Source organism: Nipponia nippon, unplaced genomic scaffold, assembly GCF_047370975.1.
Source record: "Nipponia nippon isolate SJK-2023a ecotype South Korea unplaced genomic scaffold, ASM4737097v1 scaffold_3, whole genome shotgun sequence".
NCBI classification, from domain to species: domain Eukaryota; kingdom Metazoa; phylum Chordata; class Aves; order Pelecaniformes; family Threskiornithidae; genus Nipponia; species Nipponia nippon.
Genome location: NW_028262347.1, coordinates 78,956,077 through 78,977,372, shown reverse-complemented (window position 1 = coordinate 78,977,372; position 21,296 = coordinate 78,956,077). Strand labels below are relative to the sequence as shown.

The following is a 21,296-nucleotide window of genomic DNA, read 5'->3' as shown; positions in this document are numbered from 1 at the left end:
AGAAACACACAAAAGATAAGAGACAGACTCCTTTAGTCAATATTGGCATTCATTAAAGAATATTTAGGTTCCACAGTTGACCACTCTGTTTCTCTTTCCTGTTAATTTAAAATACATTGCTGAATGACCAGTCATTCCAAATGATAAGGTACAGAAAAAAAAGTATCAAAAATAGGCCACAGATAGTTAGACTCCTATGCCAGTACGTAAGCCCTAAATACCCTGATTTTCAAGCTAACTGGTTCTGCAAAGGTACCACTCAGATGCATTCTGAAACGGTCTGAATACTTACTTCTAGCTCATTTTCCTATTGCCAAGATACAGTCTTTTTAGTGGGACCAAAAGTAACAGCGCTGCTGTTGCCACTGACTTCCAGGGGAAGAAAGCAAATAGGTAGATAAATAAATATTGACAGGAACCAAGAAATGGTTAAAGACATATGGCTGCCCATTTAAAAAAAGAATAGAGGAAAATAAATTTAGTGTTCTTTGGCAGGTTTGAGAACATCACCTTCCCCTGCTTTTCCATACCCTCAAAATTAGCCAGTGTCAGTTTTCCAATGCATTTCCAATTTGCAAATGGTTGAGTGCAGAACTAGGAACAGGTCAGAGCAAAGAAACATCTCACGTTTAGTTTCACTGAGTGAGGACAGAACTGAAAAGCATATTTCTCCTAGCCTCTCTTGAGGAAGTAGAAATCACTTGAATCACTTAACTGGTATTCATTCATTTTTGTTTTCAGGAATACTTCTGCAAACACAACTCAAAGCTCCCTGTTTTACCCAGATTCTTCTTCAGGAAAACAAAAACGTTTGATTAAACATCTCCTTTTTTGTAAACCCTTGAAACTTACTTTGAATTAGAACTTTTTAGGCATAAGCTACCTAATGCAGCTCCTGGGAATTTCTGATCTCCGCTTCCCCATTTCTTTTCAGGGATCTCTCATAACAAAATGTCAACATGATTTTCTAGTACTACATGAACTCCTACAGCTTATAATTCAGTGGCTTTTTAACACAGAATGCCTTCACCTTCAAGAGTTTACAAAGAACTCAAGTATCCTTCTTTGCTCAATTGTGTGGCGTTCTCCTTCTGCAGACCTCAGGAGACAGTTTTTGTCTTTTTATTTCATCAAAGATGAAATGCTTCCATCCCATCTGGCTTTTGAAAGAAATAGTATCTCTGGAAGCAATCTATAGCCTAGGTTTCTTACCCCTTATTTTTGAAGCACATGCACTTTTTTTTTTTTTAATCTCCGTGAAGGAGAGATGTTGTTTTGATTTTTACAGTGTTCTGAATTTCAAGAACTTATTGCCATTTCTTCTGCCAAGTACTTCTCTTCCACACTGACAGATTAAAAAGTACTTTCCAATGCACTTTCTTCCTAGACCACGATCAAGCCGTAAGGCAGCAATGGGTCAAGAGCAATTGTTTTTTCATTAACTAAAACAAAATACGCATGATAGCTGATCAGGTCCAAATCATTTTGAGTACTTAAAGAACACTGACTGAAGCTGAACCCCAGTTATTATTCATGCTGCTGGCAGGCTGGGGGCGGGAAGCACTGAAGACGTTTCAGATTCACTGTGCTCATCTTTACCTGAACAGCATCACAGGCTTTCTCCTCTTCTGCTCAAAGTAAGAAACATTTCTTTGTAGCTGCCTTGTAAGTACATGGCATTTGGAGTATTTTAAGTATTTAAAACAAGATATTCCGTATTTTCCCACACATCCTCCCTCAAGAAGGGACATGTGAACAGGTGTTAGACATATGACACTCATGCTGCTGAACATCCTACCAGAAAATGCTCGTTACTATAATAAGCACAGTATTAAAAATCTACATAGAGTCATCTTTCATCACTGCTTTTAAAGGAATGTTTTAAGTTCTGTTCTGAATAGAGTATCTGTAGCAGTTTAACTACACCTGAACACTTTTCAGAAAATTGGAAGCAAAGTCAAATTCCTGTTCAAGGATTCAAAGCTTATCATCCACTATAATTTACTCAACATTTCTGGACTTCATGACGTTAAGAGCAGCGGACGACCTAAACCTTTGTACAACAGCTAGCACATCTAGACCCTGATTCTGACTGAGCTCTCAAGGAGTACCCATGACATGAATGTATGCTGTTAACGTTCTCCCATTAACACATTTTTATGCAGCTTACCCTGGTTGGTTAAAACCCCTAAAAACTTAAGAGGCATGATATCAGCACAGCATAACAATAACAATACCCACGCCACTTGGTTTAAAGCTAGCTCAGGTACCACCAGCAGCCTGGAACTGAGGAATGCTGGCACAATGCTCAGAGCAGCTCTCTCAGGCACACACAAACGGCGCGGCATTGCTCTGCGGCTGCCGTGGTGCAGTTGCACTCAGTTCTGCTCAGAGAGTACAATCAACTCATTCAGAGAGCTTGCACAACAAATTGTCCTACACAGGGCAGCTATCAGGCATTCCATGCCTTTTCATCCTAGAGGAGAGAAAAGTATTTTGGCAGATAAATACTTTTTAAGCAATTATGTTGGAATTCAAAGCACATTCTTCAGCATTGGCAATATTTTGAAGCGGTGAAAGGTTTGAGAAGATCTATTTACAAACAGAAAAATTAAGGCTCCTTCTGTCCGGGATGGGGTGGGGGTGGGAATCAATGAAAGGGTCAAATGGGACACAGCCTATTGAACATAAGCTTGCTTCAAAACAGGCATGCCCTCACTACAATTTATTAAGAAGAAACAAAGCTTTTTCCAGATTTCTGAGATGAATCCTAAATACAGATCTCACACTCTGGAATCTAAAGATCCATCATCTTGACAAACCTCAGTGTACCTTCCCAAAGGTCTGCTAGATTCTGCTGGAAAGCTTAAGATTTGCCATAGGAAAAAGGAAAAAAAAAAAACCAACCCCACCACCAAACCAAGACACATGCTATGAAGTGAAGGAGATTTTCTACTTGGGCTTCTGACAAGGATATTTCCTATGTCTGCTGCAATCCCTGACATACTGAACTACTTCTTAGCTCTTAAGAGATCTGGGTCTGCTTTAAGTTCAGTTAAAGTTCATCTGGCAGCTTCATCAGCCTGCTCCTCTGGCAAGTATTCTTGGTCTCTGTACCCACGGCAGAAAAAAAAAAAAAGCTTGCTATGATGAGTTGTTTGTTGTCTTTTTTTTTTAATTAAAAAAATAACTGAAACAAAACAAATGTGGAGAGGGTACTATGAAAATGCCATTAAATCTATATTCTGCAGAAATTTAATTTTTTTCCTAAGACTCAAAGTAAGAATCTGAGTATCTTATTAGCTATTTGTTGGAAGACTGTGGTCTCAAATCAGTTAACGAAGAAATGTAATGGACCTTCTTGCATGCAGCATTTCTGTATGAGTATGTACAGTTCCTGCATCTTCAATCCCTATTCAAATTAATTCTGAACTGGAGACAGGGGCACAGCATTTGTCATCATCTCTGTCTTCCCACCAGGAATATCCAAGCTCCGTAATCTAAAAGGTTAAGTACCTCCTTACACAATCACCCACTTCCTAGACTTTCAGCGTGTATAGTTTTAACAACACTGAGGTGAAGTCCAGTTTTCAGATACTGTCCAAGAAGTGTAACACTTGAATTTTTCTCTACTTGACTGGGAAGTTCTACCTGTTGCAGAGAGGAGGGAGGACTGCTGGAGCAATAAAAAAATAGAACACGTTTACAAGTATGTATGACTTACCTGACACAAATCAGTCTTGACGCTGCCCAGAAGAAGGGCTACAAATTGTTAAACACTTGTTTAGCATCATTGCCCATCAACCCCCTGCACTCATCTGGCTGTTGGCTTTCACTGTGCAACTCCCTACAGCAGGTTCCGTTCTCTAAGTACTACAAAATATGAATTGCTCAAGACAAATTTACTGTTACGTATTGTATGCAATTACGAGAAGAGAAACTAGGCCATGGAATGCAACTAAAACTAACTTGGGAAGTAAGAAGGGAGGAAGAGTGGTGACAAACAGCTATCTGTAGCAACACCATACAGGAAAAGCCTAAAAATGTTCTTTCAATGTATGTATTAAAGAGATAGAAGATTATTATTACAGTGATGGCTGGCTTGCAGGTGTGGTTGGACAATCTTTATATGCCATATGTATGAATTAACTGGTTATTTTTAAACCTATCTGAAGCCTTAAAGAGCTATTCCAGGACAGACATACTAACTCACCTTCAGGTTTTCCGACCCATTCCCTTAGTGGCACATCATGTACTCAAAACAGCAGCTTTTTCCACAGCTGGCTGAGACAAATACATTACAAGCATACAGCAATTTATCTAACTTTTTATAGCATTTTAAAAAAAAAAAAAAGATATGGTGAAAACTTGCAGTAGAGTTGTTTCAGTAAATATACTGAAGTAAGGAGCCAAATTAACCATGTATATAACACTTGGGCCTAAGATAAACTATTTAAAAAAAGCATTTATCCCACAGAAGACGCAAAGGACTCTGGATTTAATTGTATGAATCTTAGCAACAGTCTTTAATCATACCACTTTGCACAACACCTCCATTTTTGCCGCTTTGATCACTAATATATTGTTACAACAGGCAGTTCATCCCCTCCCTTAGAACCACCATACTGGTCACAGTAGTGGCCAGAGAATATATACTTTATTTCATTTCTGGTTTTCTCTACTACAAATTGTACTACACTGAACTTTCCTACAAAAATTACTACACCATTCAGAGACTTACCAGTCTTAACAGTTACCAATGGATAAAAGAGCGAAACCACAGATCAGGCTAAAATAATTTTTCAATCTCTCTTCTTCATAAATATGATAATGTTGGACCTTCAAATTTATTTAGCCTACAATTCCTCTGGGAATTTTTCACAGGGATATGAACTGAAACATTATTTAGTGTTGTTCAGTCTGCATTACCTCTTTACCCTTGTATTTTGTTGCTATGGAAGCACGATGAAGGTATTTAAAATACCTTAAGGATATAAACAGGCACCGAGAAGGATCATCAAATCCAAGCAGCCATTTAAAGGAGGAAACAGGACACATAACCAAATGAACAGCTTGAAATATTCCACTTAACACCTAATTATCTGCTAGAACAAAATATGTGACCTGATTTCCTATATGATATATGAGGAGGAGAATCATGAAGCAGAAATATAGTTAACACAGTAATATTTACTAATTTCATGGGTTTCTTTCGTTTCAACAGTGCTATCCAAGTCCAGTTTAGCAATTTGCCTCGCTTTAGAAGGTACGACTAATAATCCAAAGTTGAACGTAACTGTTAAATTCTGAGGTATACCCTGTAGAAGGAGCTGGCGCTCTAGGGTCTAGCTTGATTTTCACTTAGAACAAAGTTCATCAGATCACTCAGCAAGGAATTAGCAACATTTGCTTGTCTAGAAATTTTTTTTGTTGTACTAACATAAACGGAATACCTAAGCCATGCTCATCGCAGATGTTTCTCAAGGAGATCAATACTACATACAGTATCAAACAAGCCATCTATCCTGGGTCAAAACATCAAATTTTAGTTATAACTCAAACTCACTTGTTGAATGGCTATGTAGAGTAACAGCCACAAAACACTTTTTATTGAAATACTGTTAAAAACATTCTGGTCAATGCCCCCCTTAATTTTCAGCGGTGATAAAAAGAGATTTTACAACGTCCTCTGGCTAGGAAAAGGAGTCTGAAGCAGTTAATCAAATTACTGGGTTCCACCCCCTCCTTCCTTTTTTGCTGAGTAACATTCATTGCTGCTTCTTCAGATCCCAGTAGCAGAACAGCACACATGCATAGGATAACCCATCAAGGAGGGGTCCGCAGCCACAAGACTGAGGGGGAAACCTCAGGCCATGCATGTAACCAAGAAGCGGTACATCCTGCTCACTCTCCTGCAGATGCTGGGAGGCACCCCTGAAAGGTGGTATTCTCACACCGTAATTCCTCATGCTTTGAATAAGCTGAAGGTGGGAAGTCCACTTCCCCAGGACAGCCTTTCAAGCCTACTGCTGTCAAGGACCCCAGCAGGGACAATGTCAGGCTGGATAAAATCAACATTTGAGTCCCCATTGCTTTTCCTTTTCTCTTACTGGTCTACGAAGGGGTTCACAGCTGTGGGGCAGGACATTCTTGCCCTCCAGGCCTTTTCCCAGTCCTCCCTGTCTGACCCTATGACATAGCTTGAGAGTCACTCCTGTGTGCTGTCAGTTCCTCCTCCTTATGGTCATTGAGCAAGCCCTCTTTTTGCCACCCACAGGGTTTAGTTCTCATCCTCCCACGCTGAAGGGCTGTGCTAGCATCACTGATCCTTCCCTGGAAGAAGGATTCCAGCAACGGTGAAGGAGTGAACGTGGCTTAAGCATAATACCATCACATGCCTGAAAGGCTTCATTTTGAGCCAAATATAGCAGCAAAAGGAAAAACAGTATCCTGGACTTCACTGCTCTTTCCCAGCTTCATAAAGGTGTTTGAGGGTAAGTTACTGTATGACAGTAGTTTCACTTGCCTTCACAAAAGGATAGAAAAGCAGCAACAGGAACCCAGTAAAAACCTCATCCAAGTAACAGGAGTGAAAAGAAACAGAAGTAGCAAGAGAAACCAAATGTTCCCTACTCTCTGCAACCACAGACGGTAAAGACTGGGGTCCAATGCCCTGTATCAAGCTCCACATGCACACACAGGGAAACGCAGACTGTGAAGAGAATTACTGAAAATGCCTTAATATCCAGTGAAATGAGTTTGGTAGAAATCAGTAGCAATAACTGCCATTAAGGAGGAAGGATACCATAGTCAGATTTTTTCTTCACTGCATGAAAAGAAAAAAACTCATCCATTAAGGAAATGTGAACACTACTCAAATCAGTACTTAGTTTTTGGCAGATATTACCCTCACTGGCCAGTAACCACAGTACAGAAATGAAAATTAAAAAATAATTTAAAAAAAAACCTCACAGACAAAATTTGTTTCCTGGAATCAGGTAAATTATTTCAAGTGTCATCAAAACAAAAAAAGGAGTATTTCTTCATTTCACTATGTTTGAAGATCAAATAAAAAGACAGTAAAACAGCAGAACATATTTTGAATGGAGGTATTACAGGAACTTTTCCTTTTCGCTGTTCAAATATCCTGGTTAATTTTAAAGAAGTTTCCACATATCTTTCCTATAGCAATCTACAGGGAACGGTTGAGAAAAAATACAATTGGACTAGATTTGGGGCTCAGATTTTTCTTTTTTCAAGTAGTATAAGAGAAGGCCCACAATTCTTAACTGCAATTCAAGAAGCAATTAAGCTTATTTATGGAAAAAAATGCATCAATAAGGTGACATGATACTACCACAAGACTTCCCACGTAAAAAAATATAGGGCAGGCTACATATTTAACAAAATCCACAGCCTTACCAGTCAGTAACAATTCTTCTTTGATTTGTATTCCATGAAGCAATTTGATCAAATTGACAGATGTAGAGATGAGACCCAAGTTCCTATTATTATATTGGGGGAAAAAAAAAAAAAATGTAAAAAATCACTTGATATGAAATACACTCAAATAAAGCAAAAAGGCTTTCCATTGAAGTTAACAGCAAGTATTTAACATCTTCAGAAACTCTAAAATAAAAAGCAGTTTCTCCTACTTAACTGTGCTGACTATCAAGAGTCATACTACTGCCATCAGAAGCAAACGGAACAGGTTTACTGCATCAGCCTGCATATTAACACTTTTGGACACAGTACCTTCAGAGCTACGTACCTTCTCCTCTTTTTACTGTTCTTCTAAATCAGATGTTAAAAATTAGCACGTTATTCCTGTAATTTAAACACCTTTATTTGTGTAAAAACTTTGCTTTGTTTGAAGTTCAATTGTTCAAGGAAATTGTCAATGTATTTTACTTAATAAATAATAAATGTTGAGGATTTTAAATACCAACAAAGTGATTAGTGACTGCCCTCAAACAAACAACAGGGTCAGTTCATAGGAAAACATACAAAATTCTCAGAGGGAATCTTAAGTAATCATTTATCCTTTCTCCAGTGAGAAGGAATCACAGGTAGAATCTCAGAATGGTTTGGGTTGGAAGGAACCTTTAAAGATCATCTAGTTCAACCCGCCCACCATGGGCAGGGACACCTTCCACTAGACCACATAGCTGAAAGCCCCATCCACCCTGACCGTGAACACTTCCAGACATGGAAAAAACATGGTGATAATGAAGATAAACCAGAGAAGTGAAGCCATTTGGAATCAAAAATGCCAAAATAATTCTACAGCCAAAGATCAGCAATCCTGGAGGTAGACAACAAACATACCAGGATGTGCATGCAACAGGAGTAAAAAACGAAAGTCAAAGAATACAGTATAAACAGATGAAGTTTTCAGCTTTTAATTCATTTGTACTTTAGTAGCCAAGCTTTTTGAGAAGCAATCAGCCAAGACAGAGTTGCTGAAACTTCAGAACACGGCAACTCCATCTCTACCAACCCTCCACACCCAGGCATGAGTTACTGAAAAAATATCGTGTCATCACATATGAATGCTGAATAATTGTCTTCTGCAGATGTTTGCTAGAGAAACATATGCTCTTTCCCATTGAGTTCTAACAGAAGAGAAGCCAAAGATACATTTGTAAATATATAATACACACACGCACACTGGTATACACACAATCTATTAAAATCAAAACATTTCCCATTCCTTCAGACCCCAAATTTCTTCACAGCACACAAAGCAGAAAAACTGACCCTGGAAGGAACAAAACTTCATATTCCCCAATAGTTGAAAAATTGTTACACAATCCACATGTTTATAATCTTTGCATTCTTTCCTAGAAATGATCAGTTTGAATTTTGATCAAACAATTTGTAGTTCGGGTTGGTTTTTTTTTTTTTTAATATCTGAATGTTGCACACTTCAAACCAACACCAAAGGCACATAATTTTCCCTCCATTCGCAACTTTTGATCATTCAGGACATTTAATCCCTAAACAAGCTGTGCAATAGCAACTGTTTAAAATCAACACAAACATATGGCTAATAAACAGCTGGCTCAAAGCACGCAGTGCTGTATTAAAAGGAGCATAAATTGTTATGCTGCTACAAAGCCAAAACAGTATCCGATGAGTGACCCACAGTGTCCTTCACTGTTACAAACGTGGTCAGAACTTTCTATCCACACAGGTCCTCCACCACCTCCTGCAGTCTAAAGGAAAGCACAATTATTAGCATCCAGCTTCCTAAATGAGCAAGGCTGTGCTAACTGCCTAGTGAGGGTAATTACGCAGCACAAGTATAACCAGTGCAGAGCACGTTTTTGTTCAGAAGCAGGTTGGCTATCTGAATTCTGTTAGAAAGTAAAAATTAGGACCCATAACTGGGTCGTATTTGTCACGCTACTGAAAAGGGCAATCCTACCAATTCCCAGCCACACGATGCTGTTTCCCTCTTTTTGTTAACATAAGTGACTATGGAGCTACAGTAAGTTACAACAAGGAACCCAGTCTGGCTGAATACCCACTCAGCAAAAATTTATAAACAAGTATGTAAATTTCCTCTCAGATTAGTTCCTTGACCCACAACATACATGATCAGGAGTGCTAGTGCTGCCAGGAACAAACAGGTAAGAGCCTGAACTGAGATTTAACTTATTACAAAATTAATACCTTCTACAAAAAATCCTGCATCTTTTATGGCATTAACAAAATTCTGCCCCATCACAGAAGCTGGAACTTTGTCCCATGGCAAAATTTTATTTAGTTCAACAAACCAATTTTGAGAAGTCCCAAGAAACCAAATTTTAAGATTGTATTCCAAAACAATTCTTCATGATCTAACAAACTCATAACAGGTTGGGGTTTTTTTGTTGGTTCGTTGGTTTTGGGTTCTTCGGGCAGGGGGGATGGTGGTGGTGGTGGTTTATTTTAAAAACAGCAGGTAGACTACCAGGTTTTCAGTAACTACAGCAGCTTGTATCCCAAGCATTCCCTCAATGTTGCAACAGATACACACAAAAAAAAAGCCTGAATAACTTATGGAGCCAGATTGACTTATTATCCATTAGTATCAGTTTACCTGTACATGTATCAGGGTTGACATGCACAATTCTACATGCTATACCTTACCGTGACTGCCAGACACGTACATTAAAAAATCCCATACTAATCCTGTAACTGATAATTAAGACTATTTACTTACTCATTATATTATCAAAAAAATTAAAGGAATTAAAGAGAAAAAAGGATAGTTCTGCAGTCAGACTTCCAAAAGGCTTATATCATTTGCATAATCCACTCATACTTAAGGATACAAACACTTTGTTCTATTATTCAGCAGTGCCCCAAACTCTGACCTACAAATAGGTCAGCTATTTTTGTTCCTTGCATACTTCATTTCAAGTGATTGCATCAAGCAGGAAATACCAGTTAATAAATCAACTAACACGGCAGTGTAAAATAAGAATCTCTATATAAAACCACACAAACATCAGAAGGTTATATTTTTATATGGGTTAAAATGGATCATAACTATACCTCATGACATGTTGATTCTTGGCACACTCAACACAGGCATTCCTCAGACATCTGAAACACTCTGCTATGAGCAGCAGGCAGGTGTCTAGATCTACCAATTCACAGGAGTTCTTGTAGGCCTGCTCAATTTCACTTGAGGCACTCATCAGGATTTCCAGAAGATTCTGAAATATACTTTCTTCTGCCATTTCTCTGAAATAAATAAATTTGTAGTGAACAAAAACCAAAATGTGCCTCTATCAAAAAGCATTATGACAGTTATACTTCTTATTGTAAACCCAAAGATGTTTCTGCATCAGTCTGTAACTATCCTTAGTATACAAGGTCTTTCAAGTAGAAAGAGCAAAATACACACACAATTGTCCCACCAGCCTTTTCAGAAAACGTGCTGTCACCTTAGCATTCCTACAGCTTTCCAACAGCTCTTTGGAATCTAAAAAAAGAAAACAAACAAATAAACAAAAAAACCAAGCCAAAAAGTCTCCCCAATGTATATAAGCTACCATGATTACACATGACACTACATCTTATTTTAAGAATTAGGAATTTATTTACTTAACGAACACAGTTTCTATGTCTAGCACTAAATGTTTCAGCAGAAAGTATCAGAAGCTCCATTATAAAATAGCCTGCCACAAATTTCACAAAAAAAGGGAAAAAGAGTTGTGAAAAACGCCAGTGGCTGCACTAGCATCATTCTGAAACGTGTGAATCAAAGCCAAGGGAGAAAGTCAACACTTGTCTACTTCAGCAGACAACTACCCCAAGACATAAAATACCATGCCACTTCTTAGAGTATCCAGACCTAGGAAAACAACAGTACAAAACCATAAGCACATAGAGAGATACTATATAAATGGATGAGAGAGCTGATGCTGCTGCACTACGTAGATTCACTAAACTCCCCAGGACCGATGTGCAGATCTGCAAATGACCTGTCACACAAATACAGACAATGTTTCCAAACTACAACTATTCACATACTCTCCCCTGATTTTATATTCAGAAAGGAGATGAGGGGAACACATTACAAATATTGCTAATTCAGTTTTGATACTACACACTGGTGAAAAAAAGCCAGACCAAAGAGTGTTTATGGCATTGCTACAGGACAGCTCAGTAAATTTGCTCATCTAATACTTCCAACCAGAGTCAAAGAACGGGAAATCCAGATGCAACTTCCTTGAACCTTAAACAGACTTGTTGTGTACTCAGGATCAAACAGGAAAGCTAGGATTTGAGACGTAAGGTTGAGAAATACCTCCTAAGCTATGAACAAAAGAAAATGAGATGAAATGGAAAGTAATATTAAACAAAGTATGTTCACACACAACTCTTCCTAAAGGAGAACTTTAAAATTTCTTGATCAAACATTAGTGGATGATACAGTATTACCCATGTTCTGCCATGCCCTCAAATGTCTAAACATTTGCACAATTAGAAATTCTACCTATTCTTTATCATAAGTGATCACACATCCATAAACCAAACCACATACACAAATATCATTAAATTACTACATTAGATTTCAGATCTCCAGGGAGTATGTATTTTATTCCACAACCTCACAGTTGATCAAGACCAATATCCTTACACACTCTCCAAGTACATTAAAATAAAACATCACGCCATCAGTCAGGACTATCTACCGGGGGCAGGGAGGGCATGGGGAGAAGCAGCTACATTTTACAGCGGTGTACTACTAAGGGGAAAATACCAAAGTGGCACAAGAAAGACCAAAAGCAGACGTGGTCTGCCGTCATAAAGAAATCAGCGGGCCTTATATAACCAGAAAGAAGGTTTGGAATTTGGTTTTGTTTTTAAGACATAAGAAAAGACATTCATGGGACTTGAACGCTCCACTTTCCAAAAGTGGTGCTGGCTCCTGCCGCTTCATCACAGGCATGCATGCCAAAGGAAATTCAATGGCTGACATACTGCAGTACACATGGCAAATGCATCCAGACACAAGTTTTTCTAAACATTAGAAAAGCTAAGGTAAAGGAGCGCCCAGCCAGGCCCCGTCCCAAACACACAAAAGCCGTGTTTTCTCTATTGAGTGAAGATGCCATACAGAACCATCAGCTGTTAGTCAGCTGAGTTTTTAAACACTGACATTATTCTAAAATAGGAATACTTTCAGTCCAACTGCAGTTTCCTTTCTATTTGCCTATGCCATGTGTTGGATTATCACATGAAACTGGTCATTTCCTGACCCAACTTCAAAATACAGAAATCAGTGGTCAGCGCAAGACACGTACTACTGCACAACATTCAATTATTTGAAACTGGTAAAACAGAAATGAAAAAGCTGCAAGTACTTTTGTGCGTGTTCTTGTGAGTCTGCCACTAAAAGGACACCTTAAAGTTATTCTTATGCTGGAAAAGTTTCTGTTCTTGTTAGAGAGTTACGCAGCAGAACAGAAGTTTTAGTCACGTACTGGATCACAAACATACTGGGCCATTGTGACAACTTTTCTCTTAATATTAGATTGAAAGTGAAAAAAACCTAAGAGTGTTTCTAGTAAAATGCGAAGATGAAACTCTTGCCTGTCTTAACAGAGCAAATGCGAGGTACACAAGGAAGCGCCTGTCCTCACTATGAATGTGGAAGTAGATACTGGTTTTTACGTATCGGTGAGGAGAGACAGAACTCCAAATCTCTCTCTTGCTCACTATGAAAGAAAACAAATGTGCTCAAGCCAGATCTTTCTGGGTAGAAATAAAATCTCTTCCTACAACAGAAGAAAAAAACCTAAGTGAACAAGCAAAAGTTATTCCAAACGAACAAGGAATGACTTAAAGGCTGTTTGGTAAAGCAGGATTCTATACAGAGAAAATTTAAATGCGACTCTTGTACTTCAGCATTTATGCATCATTGCAATTTGACTGTGTACTACAAAGGAATTTTAATTGAAATCATCCTTCTGCACAAAAAACAAAATTCTCTAATTAGTGAGGAGGGCAGGAAGTGTTTAGCTAACATTAAGAAATCAGTCAAGAGTGGTTTCAGGTAACTGTTCCGCAGCAATACTTAAAACCATTTTTTTAAAAAATTATCTTTTTCCAGCAGCATGACAAAGATTCACATACATATAAAAATAGCAGCGACAATTATTTGAAATGTATTTTTGAAAAGTAAAATATTTTCCTTCCATAACGTTTTCCCTAGTCTTTAAATATTAATCTATAAAACTAGCAAAGAGCCTGTTAAGTAGCTTTTAAATTAAAAAATACCTTCTATTGTAAACAGGCCTTGACATTTATTTAGAACTGCTCTGTGGATATTCCACAAACTTCTGTTTCCAAAGTTTTGTTGCCTAAGACAGGACCTTCATAATTTGCTACTGCCACCTGCCCTTGATTTCATCATCAAGTATCCTGCAGGAATACAAAAGGAAGCAGAAGCAAAGGGTACAGCAGCCCAGCTCCCAGACAAGGAAGACACGCACAATTTCTTGTTAAGTCAAAACAAAGAGTCAGAATTCATGTATCCATGCCAAAAGAAAGATTACTGTCACTCCTTGTAAGATCCAAGTGCTTGGTTGTTAAAAATAGAAACTGTTCAAGATAACATGCTAGTGAACACAGAGTTAAAAACATTACTACAACCCTGTTCAAAAGACTAGGGCTCCAAAAATCATGAAATTAGTCAGGAATTATGCAAACAATCCAGAAGTTTGCATTTCTGTATTTCTACTCTATGTTTTAGGTACTTACACAATTCCACTCCTGTAAGCAGAGTCCCTAAAAAGCCTTTAAAGTATTTATCGTCACAATATTCCTGGAAATAGAATAAAGCCATTTTCTTCCTTTTGTAGATTAGTAATGGAAGCATAAAGAAATCAGGTCATCTGCTCAAAAGCACTGGAAGTCTCGAGTACAGCACACAACTGAATTCGAGTCTCCCAAATTCCAGGCCATGGTCTTGTAGTTGGGGCATTGTTTTCCTCACCTTATTTGCTTCTGAATTACAGACCACTACAACTCACATTTTTAAATTATTTTGTTTCCACAAGCACTGAACAATCATGTAGTAACAAAAGAATTGTCACTGAACGTCACAACTTCAAATACCAAACATCCATTGGGTTGTATCTTCTGGTTCAACAGCACCAACAACAGTATTTTCCACAGCTGACAAATTTATTGCCAAAGTTGCTCTCAGATCCATTCTGTCACATCCTATAGGATGTAAGCTAACACTACAGCCTTGTCTTTCTGGAAGGGCAATTACAGCATCTCTCTTCCAGCCCACCTGCACCCATAAAACTTGGCTATTTTGGGGAGTATCTACTTCTCTGTCAAACACAGTGGCAAAGGTTTCAGGGAAGAAGGCAAGAAACTGGCAGAGAAACATCAGCATGTAAGCCCAAAATTTGCACGTCCTCCTCTCTTCCTAGAGAAATTGAGATGAACACCAGAAGGTCTCCTATACACACAGAGATCACAGAAGAATAGTTGTAAATACATCTTCCACCTGCCTCTCAACTTTTCAATGTGGATCTAATTAACAAAAATAGTATTGGGAATTTAAAAAAAAAAACAAAAAACAACTACCACCACAATTTTATGCTAAGCTAAAAAGTTTGATTTCTTCTCTCTTATGTGTTATAACCTCCTAACAGCTAGTGTTAGGAGGAGTGAGCATGAGCTTCACACCAACCTATGCCACCTCTCACCTTCCAGGAAGAGCAGAAACCCCTGCTGTATGCCTGGTTATGCAGCTGAGCCTCTGCATGCCCAACCTTTGCCACAGCCAACAGTGTTGTGTGGTATTGCAGAGGTCCCCCCACCCTTACAGGAACAGCAACGCTCCATACCAGACCCTTGCTTTCTCCGGTAACCCCATGCTTTCTCTCCCATTCTTAAAGCTGCTGAGAGGCATTCAGCCTTTCCTCCCATTGAAGCTACCACAGCCCGTCCTGCTGCGCAACACGTGCCCTCTGCCGCCGAGGCCTACAACCACCACCCTCGTCCCAAGGCCTTGCCCTCACATGGGCATGAAACTGTTGCCCAGCAGAGCCTCACGCAGGCACACCTCGCCCATTTCTGGCTGCGCTGTAGGGCTCGCCGCGGCTTTTTGCCCCACAGCAGCTGCTCCCACGGCTACAGCACACCTGAGCGTACCTGCCTAGAAGGGCAACCGTTGTCGTCTGTGACTGGGAGACGCAAAGCTTTCCTCCCTGCCCCAGGCCTGCTACAGGCGCGGGGACGTGAGCAGACTGCCAGCTCCTCATGGGACCCCAAGGAAAAGGACGGAAGAAAGGACGGGTGACCCCCCCGGGCTCCACACGAACAGCCCCCGGGGGATAGAGATTTCACAGCAGGGACCGGTGGCACCCGGCCGCCCCTCTGTGGGCACTGAGGGCCCCTTTCACTGCGGGGCCCGCAGGCGGCACCCCGAGGGGCAGGACTGCGCTGGGAGCAGAGGCCAGCTCTGCCTGCCGGCACACGGGCAGCCGCGCCGCTGCAAAGGCCGCCCAGGCCTGCCGGCACCGCCGCTTCCCGCGGCCGGAGCTCCCTCCCCCGGCCCACGTGGCCGCGGGCGGCCCCTCCTCCCCGCTACCTGGGCTGCGCCTCCCGGAACAGGCCCGCCAGCGCCCGCACTGTATCGAGGCGGGCCTCCGGCGCGGCCGCCACAGCGCGCCTCAGCCGCGCCGCCACAGCCGGCAACGCTCCCGCCGCCGCCATCGCCTGCCCCGGCGCGGCCCAGCTCCGCCCCCCGCCGCGCGGAAATGGCGGCGGCCCGGCCCCGGCGGACGGGCGGTGCGCGCGGCGCGGTGCGGCGCGGCGCCGGCCCCGGGGCCCGGCGGTAAAAGGGCTGCCCCGCCTCTGGGGCCGTGGGGCGTCAAACCTTGCCTTCCCCCCCCGTGAAAAAACGATGGTGGGGACAGCGTTCAGTCCCGCCTCCTTCTGCGGGCCCTCGGCTCTCCTCAGGGAGTGGGGTGGAAGCTGGCTGCGCACGACAGACCTGGCCCTTCCCCTCGTCCCACCTGCTTTCAGAGAGGCGTCTCTAAATGGTTCAAATATATGTTTCATCACGTTATAAACATATGTATGAAAAGTTAACATATATACATCGGGAGGGGGGGAAAGCTTCTCATGGATAAATGAGATTTAATTGTGGCCAAATACTCCAGAAAGCCTCGTTAGACTGGGCCTGGCTGAACTAAATTTACCAAAGATAATTGAAAGAACCTGAAAGCAATACCTCCGACAGAAAGCATATGGCAGAAAAAAACACTGTGGATTAATTTCTCCCCATTCACGCCTTCCTCCGGGTTTCCCAACGTGCTCCTGGTACCTGAGACCATGTGAGCGGTGCCTGGCGCTGCAGGGAGCGGAGGGGGGCTCTCTGCCATCCCAGAGCTAGTCCCTACACAGCTGGTGTCTGAAGGCAGTATCCCTCTTTTAGAAATAAACTTGCATGTCTTGGGTTAGCAGTCGGATGGACTTTCTATTAAGTCTGCTGTCGAACTTGTTCGTACATTAGTAAGTGCCATTTCCAGGCCTCTTCCTGGCAATTCTTGTGTATTACTAATGCACAACCAGTTCTTGACAACTTTATAGCACAAATAGCTTCAAATAGCAAGTAGAAATTAAGTAAGTAAAAGATGCCAGGCAAGATCCCTTGCAATCATGCAAGTTGTTCCTTTTAACAGTTTCTATTACTTTTAAGAATTGCCTCTTCATAAGTAAAGAGTAATTTGTTTCAACTGCAATGAAACTCGAGACGAAGAATAGGGAGGCATCAGAAGTGTCCTGGCTGTGCCTCAGTATGTTGTGCCCGATGGTGATGACTTTAGGGAAGATACGGCTACGGCATGCAACAACACTGTTCTGCACATTCGCGATGACCGCTGATGCAGAAGGTCTGGGCAACCAGCAGATCACAACTTCAGTGAAGGAAGCAGTAGAGTACACTGAAATCCAACAGGATAGTCACACGTGCTCTGTGAAAATTACCTGCAGATATGTAATTGTGTATTTGGTTCTATCCTACCCTGTTTGGGAAGGGACAAAGTGTGCCCAGCAGTCCAATTTTATTCAACCTTCATCATCTTTTACCATTTTGCCTGTCTTTTGTCAAACACAAATCTTGTAAGTAACAATTTCTTGTTTACCCCTTATAAACATTTGTCTTTAGGGATTTTCTCAGTGATGTCTGATGTTTTAAGGTGACCATTAACCAGCTTTTACCCCCTTAAGTATACAGATTTTTCATGTAGTGTACTGATGAGTGACATTGCAAAATATTTCAGATCATATAGCTGAAAATACAGACTAGACCACAGATGTCCAAGACATCTATGGGGATGCATTAGTTCTCTAATTCACACTAGTACATTGTCAAGGCTTCAACTTAACCCGAGCTGACATAAAGGAAGACAAAAGTAACTCATGCTTACCCTAGGGCAAGGTTAGATAGCATACAGCAACTCCACGTATAAATGTTTTGTTTTTAAGAACACTTAGAAAGCAATGCAGAACAGAAAAGTCTTTTTTTCTGGCAATTTTAAGAGAGTCCTGATCTTGGTGATATCTTCTTCCAACAATTTCCATAAGCCAGCTTTATCCTGTTCAGATTTGCTGCTTGTTTCATCAAATGCCTTTTGAATTGGTATTATTGATTATTACTTGTGGATCTGTGTGAAAAATAGTTTGCATCTGCTCTCTTTTGAAATTTTTTTCTGCCTTAAACAGCCACAGTGTTTTTGGTTTTCCTCATTTTATTCTTTCCATGCTTTCACTCATTCTCAACAACGTACTCGAAACCACCTTTGTTACAAGGCTATGCAATACTTTGAGATAGGCTTCTCATAAGGGAGTTCTGCAGGGTCTCGGGGATATAAATTATAGAATTTAGTCATTTTTACCACATTACTCACAGCTGTTGTATCTTGAGCTCATCTGATCTACCTGATTCTGTGAACAGAGGCAGATCCCTTAAAGATCCAGTTTTTCCCCCAAAGAGCTTACAATCTGAATAGTGTTCGTTTTTCTTAGCACAGATTTAGAGAACAACAAGAAGGGAAACAAACCACCTAGAGCCGACTACCCCATCTGAAAATAAAATGATGCAGAACCTATTTTTAAGAGTTCTGCATCAAATTAAGAGGTAGACCAGTCTCTTGAGGCACCGGTGTTCGAAGCTGGACACAGAGAAAGATCTGCCACAGCTGAGACTCCGGAGGGAGACAGTTCCCCCGTTTCAGCAAATGCTGGCTTCTGCAGGAGGCAAAGAAGGTCAAAGACTTTGAATCCCTCATGTCTCAAATGTTGAGAGATGGTCGCTCGTTTTAATCAAAAGATGTATACTAGCCTTGCCTTTTTTTTTTTATTGGAAGTAACTTCCATCAGAAGATAAAATTTGGGCTCTGGAAAAAGTTACTTTACACTAAAGAAGCAAATCCTGCAGCATGTTATATTTCCGGCATAAATATTAGTTTTCTGTCTCTTATTTTGGGCCTGTATTAGATTAAGTATGACTTGGGCCACAGAGCTTTGAAGCTGTAGACCAAAGCTTTTATTTTTGGTCTAGCATTTAATAGGATCCAGTGAAACTGATTGATGCATTTGGGAAAATGCTTTTGATTAGCCTTTGTTGCTGAGCAGTGAGTCCCTCGGCAGATCCACTGAGCCATGGAGCATGCCGTACCCTCATGCCGGTCCTCAGTTTCATGCTTATACCAGGCAAATTACAGTAATTAGCCGAGGAATTCTGAACACCTGTGTTAAGAAGAGGAAGAGCACATCTGAGAGGAGATAGCACCATCTTCTAAACCACCAGAGATGGAACGCGAAACAGCTTTTATGGTTTTTGGAGGTATTCAAGAGCAATGAAGAATTCATATGAAATGGATACTGCAGACTGTCTTAATCCCAAGAATAGCTATTGCAGTCCCAAGCCAACAACTCAAGAGGTTATTTGGCTTCAGATGAGATGTTACACATGTGTCCGAGAGCCATAAAAGAGCGGTTGCATTTGATGTTGAGATGTATGTGTCACTCCTTTGTTATGTAATAGCAGAAATAAATTTAATTCTTCATAAGAAAGAAATCCCTCCGTCTGGAAAGAAAGCCTGCAAGGCCCTGGAGGAGATGTTCAAAGCACTTGCAATTTGTCATGGAAATGAATGGTGTCTTCCAAGAAGTAAATACAGATGAAATGCTGTCCGCTGTGCAGTTGTCAGGCTCTGAGTCACTGCAGATACTCTCACCTCATTTGTTAGATGCAGTCCAATTTCCAGAGTGAATGAGGAATTTCGTAACTGTCATCTGCCCTTCACAAAGTTGTTATGCCATATCTGCATGGAGTGGTTTTGTCAGGATCAGCATCAGCATCATCATGTTGGGCAACGGCAGGAGCGTATGGAAGGACACAATCCTTGCCCTATTCAGCTGGATCAGAGAGACGCTGCTTAGGATATCTGGTACCCAAAGTCTGGTTCCTTCATAGCCTGGGGAATTTCATGATACATGAATTTCACGGTACCTGAATTTCACCTTGTTCATGTACCAGTTGATTTATATTATGTAGAATTTAACGTCGGGTTTTGCTCTGATATGGAAAGAAATGCAGTTAAACTCTAAGAAGGCTGGTGCTAAGTTAAAGGAGGCTATGTGTACGCTAACTTACATAGTCCTGCAATTTTCTTATGTGTAAGGGACACAGAGATTGTTTTACACATCAGTAGAGTACATGTCAGCCCTGGGAGTGTGAGGGCTGCATCCACCCTGCCTCATTGCCTCTGCACTTCTCCATCGTTCTGATTTTAAACTGTATTGACCAGGAAACACCCAGGGAGGGGTCCTTTTTTTTCTCTGCTTGTCATTGGCTTTGCCCGTGGCAACAGCTGCCTCCAAGGACAGAGGAAAAGCTCGTGCTATTTCACCACCTCCTCCTTTTCCCCATCCCAACCCGTATGTGCTGTGCACGGCTCTGTCCGCACACCTTCCGTGCATTTCCCAGCTGCTGCCGCCTCTCCTGTCTTCCAGCTGAAAATACATCTTGGGCTGTTTGAACTTGGATGTGAGCTGGCTGGGCAGCCTCTGGAGATGCTAACGAGTGCCTCTCTCCACCTGCCTTTCTACTATCTCCTGGCTCTCTCCCCTGCCGCAGAGACCTCTTCCCTCCCTGTTGTTTTGATGTAGTTGTGACAAGAAGCAATTCCCATGCTGCCAGGGCACAAGCAAAGCAAAAACCTCGACCAGGGCGAGGCCTCCTTCTGTTGAGAAATCTGTTCTCACAGATAGAGAATGTCCCTATTACAGGGTCTGACAGAGATTTTGGGATTTAATTACCATCCTGCTTCGGAGGAACCCAGTGGCAAAATCCATAACGACTTCTGTGTTGCAGGAGCAGCATTGCACACAGGGCTTGCCTGCTTAAAACCCCAGCATCTGACGGGCACAACAGGATCCCTTTTGTCTGCAGCTCATGGCATCCCACTGCTACAGAAACGGATGCCTGGTTCAGTTTGTGCATGCCTGCATGTGTGCTTGCACCTGCTTACATATATAATACTGTGGCATACCAGAGAGACCTGTGAAAAGCATGGGGAGTTAGTCTATGTTATTGTACAGTATACACTAAATCAGGACTCAAATTGGCACATGGGGAGTGACATTCTGATTTTCATGAAAGCCAGGGTAAGTATGGATTGGGATGACTAAGGAGGTGAGCGTGGCCAAAATAGAAAATGGATGCATAGAGGAGAAGGTGGGATACAGTCCACTTCACTGTC

The 21,296-nt window shown here is 41.2% G+C and overlaps 1 protein-coding gene across 2 annotated transcripts in view; it reads right to left on the bottom strand.

Annotated features, from left to right (window-relative positions):
* Positions 1 to 16,250, bottom strand: part of ATXN10 (ataxin 10) — a 107,739-nt gene extending 91,489 nt beyond the window's left edge. The window contains exons 1-3 of one of the 2 annotated variants that reach the window (XM_087765805.1): positions 16,115 to 16,250; positions 10,546 to 10,737; positions 7,423 to 7,505 (exon numbers count right to left, since the gene is read on the bottom strand). In XM_087765805.1, the coding sequence (XP_087621931.1) occupies positions 7,423 to 7,505; positions 10,546 to 10,737; positions 16,115 to 16,239 (400 nt within the window). In that variant the 5' untranslated portion in view covers positions 16,240 to 16,250. Of the gene's footprint in view, positions 1 to 7,422; positions 7,506 to 10,545; positions 10,738 to 15,675; positions 16,054 to 16,114 lie in introns of those variants that run through there. The other variant, XM_087765806.1, reaches the window with a different exon arrangement.
* Between the last annotated feature and the right edge of the window lie 5,046 nt (positions 16,251 to 21,296).